Source organism: Rhagoletis zephyria, unplaced genomic scaffold (assembly GCF_001687245.7).
Source record: "Rhagoletis zephyria isolate East Lansing unplaced genomic scaffold, Rhagoletis_zephyria_1.1 Rzeph_scaffold_05992, whole genome shotgun sequence".
Taxonomy (NCBI): Eukaryota; Metazoa; Arthropoda; class Insecta; order Diptera; family Tephritidae; genus Rhagoletis; species Rhagoletis zephyria.
In genome coordinates, this window is record NW_016163075.1 from 19,173 (window position 1) to 26,396 (window position 7,224).

At 32.0% G+C, this 7,224-nt stretch overlaps 1 protein-coding gene across 1 annotated transcript in view; it reads right to left on the reverse strand.

The window, feature by feature from the left end:
• The window catches only part of Osi15 (DUF1676 domain-containing protein Osi15), a 22,933-nt gene extending 15,973 nt beyond the window's left edge, over positions 1-6,960 (reverse strand). The window contains exon 1 of the mRNA XM_017628467.1: positions 6,633-6,960. Coding sequence (XP_017483956.1) covers positions 6,633-6,960 — 328 coding nt within the window. The remainder of the gene's footprint in view (positions 1-6,632) is intronic.
• Positions 6,961-7,224: the final 264 nt, after the last annotated feature.

Below are 7,224 nucleotides of genomic sequence, written 5' to 3' on the forward strand. Positions count from 1 at the left end.
ATTGCTCCTTCGTTGCTAATTAAATTTGTTTTTAGTGCTGGTAGTGTGTGTGCTTGCAAAAATTTAAAAATGAAGATTTTAACGTGAAAATTTATTTCGAATAAAAATCTTTTGTACGGTACCTATATAAATTTAATTTTAATAATTTTTTCTGCAATATTCAAATTAAGAAATTTGCTTACCTGTTGGCCTCTTTATTGTTAAAGATTTTATTTACAACTAAAGGTGACTAAATTTAACACAATTTTTGAATTTTTAAACTTTCTATTTCTTTACTATTGCACAAGAATTCGATTTATAGTACATTCCCACTAAAGCTTAGCTGCAGTTCATGATTCATGTGAAAAGTAGATTACAGCCCCAATTGCTTGTATAGAGTAATAAAAGGAAACGGAAGTAAAAAAAGTAAAAAGGCAAAAGGTAAAAAATAAACCTATCATCATCCCATGCTAAAATTCTAGGAACTTGCTTCAGCTCTTAATTGCAGTTAAGCTTTTGGTGGTAAGGGTTATTACTCAAAAAATTTTGATGCAGAAATAAGATACATTTTTAGTAATTTTCTTGAATATTCAAATTAAGAAGGTTTTATATTGACCTCTTTTTTCCAAAGATGTGAATTAAAACAAAAAGTGGTTAAATTTACACATTTCCATTTCTTTAATTTGCAGTATATCGCATTTGAACTAAATTTTGAAAGAAATTGCATTGAGTGTATATTAATTTATTAATATTATATTATTATTAAATTAAATAAGCAGTATTTTTCTTTAAAGTTTTAAATTTTTTTTAAATTAAATTATATTGGTATTCATTTTCTTTCAAGTAAAAATTAATTAATTTAATTAAAAAAATTGAATTATAAAAATTGTATTTTTTAATTGAGTGGTTATTTCCAGTTTCATTAATTAATTTAAAAATCTACAGCCTTGACCTTATGTATTAGGCGCCCCATTATTAATGATTTCTAGATTTTCAAAGTCAAATATTGTTTATTTACCAGTAAATTATAATTATTAAAGTATTAAGAGATTATAAAGAAAAAATATTAATATTTGGCCCGTCACACTTTGATTCGGTCGACAGAAACGTAGATTAACCGCGAATACACAGTTTTATAGCCCCACACATTTTAGCATAATAAAGTGCGAAATGCGAAAAAACCCCTTTAATTTTTGATGTTTTTTTTTTTGATAGTAGTGTGCATTAAGGGAAACTCAAACTTATGCTGCATTTCCACTAGGCATTAAATGGCAGAAATTTTAATGACAAACTTGGGCATTAAAAAATATTCTTGTCATAACTTAAAAAAAAAAAAATTGTCATTAAATTCATTTCCACGTGGCATCTTTTAAATGACTACAATTTTTTGTCTTTATGTAAAAAAGAAATCATTAAAGCAGCTTTGTTTGGGTAATTTTCCCAAAATCATGATTAGTTACTTTTCAAACCACTTATGCACACACATACATACATATATTTTATTTCATCTCTTTAAATTAGTACGAATAGAGAAAATTTTAAAGAAGAACTCATTGAATATTTAATTTTAGTGAAGCAAATTGTTATAAATAAATCAATTTATATTACGTGTAAAAAATGTTTTTAGTAGATATTGTAAGGTGACCACCCTCGGCTTATTAACGCCAGCGTAATGGTTTGTTTAACTTTCGACAAGCGAAGGGATTACAGCTCATAAATATGCAGGTCTATGCACACTCCCTCTACTTCTGTGAAGAAAAGCATTCAAAAACTAAACAAAGCTGTATTGATTCTCAGGGAAAAGCTTAACACCCGGAGTGATGGGAAAAGTTAAGAAGCAGCTGCCAAAAGTGGTAGCGGTCACATATGAAAACTGCGCACAAGATAAACAACTTGCAGAACTTGCTGATAAGAAGCTGATGCTGGGGCAGAATGCGCGAAGAATATAAATTTCGTGCCCTTGGCTATTATAAACAAATTACAAATACATAGGGCCACAAATTCACAGTGCGTAGTTAACTCAGAATCGGCAGTTAACTACAGACTTTTGTACTGACTGCCGATTCTGAGTTAACTACTACGCACCGTGAATTTGGCATATACATACACACAAATATGTACAAACACAAAGTATGGCTTTATACATACATATGCACATAGAAGGATTTGTCTGCGGGGCGTTTCTTTTTAGCGTGGGATTCAATAAAGTTCAAGTAGCGTAATAATATACAAGTCAAGTGTGTATTGTAGTGGGTGGCAGATTAGGATCAAGTAAACACAAAAACAAAAAAAAACATGCATTCATACATGCATACATACATTTGTATATACATGTGAGTCAATACTTAAGGTTTTAAATTTTTTAAAAAGTTTGTAAAAAAGTGTTTTTATGTATTTAAGCAGATACGCGTACATAAATGCCGTACATCCCGTTGATACGCCAGCCAGTGGGTAGGCAAGAAGCAGAAAAGGTGTTAACAAACATCAGCAATATATCACCGAACAACGGTATTTCATACCACGTTCTTTACTTGTGTAGCTCCGCAAGATTCCTGAGGTTTTTGTGCTCATTTAAATCGGCAGCATAAAAGAATATAGATGCACATACACACACATACAAAACATGCATGCTGCACCCAGGGGAAAATGATCAAAGCATCACTATTTTCTACTACGAAGAGATTAACGGCTACGTTTGAATGAAAAGACGGATCGCAGCGTAAGCGAGCACGTAATGTGTAGTGAGGATTACCAAACATTCCATTTTCCCAAACGGAGACGATAGCAGGTATAGTGGCAGTTTTGAAGCCACAAACAAAAATTGTTTGAGAACAAATTTAAGTATGTCTTTTTTCCACATTATCTCAACGGCTGCCGTAGCCGAATGGTAACGCGTTCGACTATCAACTTTTTGGTCGCGAATTCAAATCCTGGTGCACGGGCGCACGGAGTTTTATAAAAAAAATGATGCATCTTATAAGATATAGTCTTTGAGGGCGATACATTACTTTCTATACATATTACCAAACCTTCCCTTTTCTTACTGGGCAGTTTCCAGTTTGCGCTTGTGCAGGTTAATGCCATTTGTGCAGCAATAAAATGCATATTGATCACACTCATTTGCTTCATATACTCGTATATATATGTCCGCACCACAAGGCCCAACAAAAAAGAGTCTCCATAGACCAACAGCTCTGTGGTCAGCAGTGTTGCCATTTTGATCCATATACTTCAAAAGGGATACGTGTATTTTCGGAAGATATTTTATTTTTTTTTTTGCTCATTTCGCGATGTATTTAAAATTTTCGCGTAGTACAAATTTTAATACATATCAAAGAGCAAATCGTCGTTTAAAGTACAAAACCGCGTATGAAGATAATGCAAAACCGTGTATGTGAGCTTGCGTAAATTATTTTGCAGAGAGTAAAAACACTCATATTTCAAAATGGTTCTCTTTTTTCTAAAGCAATCACATTTATGGCTAGTAGATTTCATTACGAATGGATAAGGATTGAGGCAAGAGCTTGCGTGAGTAAGTTTTTTCTAACTTTAAGTTTTTTCCAACATTGATACTTAAATAAAAATTTGGTGATACATTTCATCAATTTTTAGTTCCTTTTACGAAACATTTTTTCACGATATCGCGGCAACACTGATGGTCAGATATTTTGTTCGATCGCTTTATTTATTCTAAGCACTTTGCTGTCAGAGTCCAATAGCATATGTATGTATGTGTGTGTGTGTTCTGGTGCATTTTGCTCTAGTAGTGCACATACAATACAATATCTAATTGGCATTCGGGACTGCAGTAACGTCAAGTGGCGCATGCAAGTGTGTAAGGCCGTAATTACCGTTACGATTATTACTCAATTAAGGTGATGTCGAAGTTCAGCATATAAAAGTTATTATAAAGTTTTGCATTGGAAATGGTGCCACAATGGTGAATGAACTTGTTTGTTGTAACTGTATGTGTGCGTGTGTGTGTGTGGAGCGAATGCGGATGGCAAGTAGGCGACATTCGTAACGGTTCTTAAATTGATTTTTTGTTTGCACGCTCTACTACTTTTTATTGATTTATGTCACAATAGCGACGTGCGACCGATTTTCAATGGCCAATTGTGTTATTGTGCCGAAAAATTTGTTTCGGTCAAGCGGCGGAAAGGGGGAAAGTTAGTGTTTTTTGAGTTTGAATAAAGTGGCAACATTGTTGCAAGGTGTTTATTAATTAAATAGTTGGGAGGCTTTGATAGGATCCCGAATAATTTTTTAAACAAATTTTTAAATATGAGAGCTAACTTTGGAAAAGTTGAAAGGAAGATAGATAGAGAAATCTAAATAAATGTCTTGTAAATGTAAATGTAAAATCTTTTTTAACTAATGGTGATTGAATTTGAAATATATACATACATATGTATATTTGAGCAACAATTTTAATTGCTATGCAAAAGTATGTAGCAGAGAAGACAAAATAAAAAAAAATAACAATTAAAATTTTAGCACTAAAAAAATATATTAAAAGGAATACAATAATAAGCGAAGAAACTTTAAAATAACTCGAAAAAAAATTAAAGATAATATTTACTATTCAGTACCAAGAATTAAAAACGGACATTATAATGGTTTTATAAAGGCCATGTTAATAGTATATATGCAGGCATTAGTGTGCCTCTCCATAAAATTTGCAGGTTTTCCACCGAAATTATAAAGACATAATAAAAATAAATAAAAATAAAATTCAGTGACAAAATAAAATAATAAAAATTTAGCACTAAAAAAAATAAAGTAAAAAAATAATACAATAATAAGCGAAAAACACTTAAAAAGAAAGCGAAAAAATTAAGAACAATATTAGTGAGCACAAAGAATAAAAAGCGGATATTAAAGGCTAATTTAATCATTCATATACAAACATTAGGGTGCCTCACCATAGAAGTTGAGGGTTTTCCACTGAATCTATAAATTTTGTTTATAATTTAAGACTTCCGCCAAACTATTTTTGAAACATTTTTAGATTGGCGTGACCTGGACCGATTTGAAAATACATACTTTCAAAAAAATTTTTTTTTTTATAACTAAAATTAACTGTTTTATATTTTTTCCCAAAAATCATCTCTGTTGATAAAATAGTTTCGGCTTAAAATAAAGGAAGGTATGCATGCAAATTTTTAAAAATTTTAACAACGGAATAAAAGCAATACAATTTTTGGGGGTATGTATTTTCAGGTCGGTCGAGCTAACGTATAACTTAATATTTTTACGAAATATTTTAGCGGAATGGCTATAAAGATACAAAGTTTTGTAATTCGGAATGCGAAATCCGTGCCGATTTTTGTTTATTTGTTTTTTTTGATGGATAAATATAAATAAAGTTTAAATTATTAGGGGGAAACAACATCGAACTAAATAAATAAATAAAAGACTAAAAGAGAACTAGGAGAGAGTAAAAAATGGGAGTTTGAGCGCAGGATACGTAAGAAAATCGTTAATGTATTTTACAACGAACTTTATTCTGTAAGGAAATATGACACTGAAGGTCATTATACTGCTTTGTCTCCAAACCAAATATAAGTTCACAGCATTTAGTCTTAAGAGGATCTTAAGCTCTCTTCTTATGCATGGAGCACAAAACATCGAAAAAAGTATTAGGCCAGAGAATTGTTTTACAATATAAGCAACAGTTTTTATTTTAATTTTTTATAGAAATATGGTTCATGCTAAAACAAAAAATATAATTTAAAAAATTTGCGCAGAAATAAATCTGCATAAAATTTGCAACTTTTTAATCAGATTTCTTAAATTTGTTTTGAGTATGCAGATTTGTAACTCATTGAATTTTAGTTCGCGTTGATTTTCTGAGAATCTTTTGTTGAAGAAGTTTCACATTTTTTACATGCAAAGTATTTTCGATATATATATATATATATATATATATATATATATATCTTTTTTTACTGTAGTATGAACCATATTTTGTATGTACTCGCATGTATTTGATCTTTTATACAGATCGGACAACTGAAGAAATGTAACACGAAAGGACTATCCTAGGGCGTGTTTTCACTGTATCAAATTCAACGACAATGGTGAGATTGCAAATATCGATTGATTTACGTCACAAAATGTCTTCAGTCGTATACATTCGCTACTAGTTATATCGGTTATTTTTTATAGTTTTTTGACAATAAGATTACAGGTACATAATGGCATGAGGTAAAGGGGAGAAAGCTGAGCCCAAAAAATATTAGATTGAAACAAAACAATTCAGCTAAATTACTTGTCTTAAAAAGGTTAGGCATGCGAAAGCTCCAATGGGCAAAAGTCTGAGCCATTATCAAAAATGTTTTTAAAAATTTTCATTGTGTACAACTAGGTAATTTAGTTTAGTCATGATATTTGCATGAAAAAAGCTGCGTTAAACACAATGGACAATGCTTTGTTTCATTAAATACGGAACACATATTTTTCACATTGCATTCTATTTTTGAGTTCATACGGATTTTCGAAAACGTAAACGAATTTCAACGCACTTAAAGAATTCAAGTTTTTCAGAATTTTTTACTTTAATTCCACTTTTCACTCAGTTCATCTCCATCAAATATTTTTTCCACTAACTATGTATTTATTTAATTCTTTTCTATTGCTTTTCGTCTTACCCTCCATGGCGCGTCCGGCGTATTCGTTCTCGGTCTCCTCATCCTCATCATTTGGCAGACCGAAGTTCAGTTCGTGTGTGGCCAGATAACGTTCGACGCGTTCGTCGACTGATTCGATGCTTTTTGCGGAGGCGCCAAAAGAACGACCAGTTTCTGTACGTTCAACGCGCAAGCCAGCAAAAAGTGGCAGCGTATCGGTGCTGTCGACTCTGTTGATCAAATTAATAATATCCTTTTCGCTGTTGTCCAACTGTTGCTGTGAGGGCAAGGCGGCAGCGCTGCAGATGAAGGAAGCGACGAGTACGGCACAAACGAATTTCGAACACATTTTAATTGAGTTTTTGTTTATTCTAATCTGTTTTTTTGTTGTTGTGTTAATTAATTAATCCGTTTTATCGTGGGTTGAACACACACACACAGCACACACCGTTTGAAGGTTGAAATTGTTTTGTGATTGATTAAGTGCCAAGCACAGCTATTTATACGAGGTGAATCTATCAAACCGAATTGCAATGCGTCGAATTCAAAAGTATCGAATTTAAGGTGTAAGGTAGTGTCGTCGCCGCGACTTAGGCAATGCGTAATCGAAAAA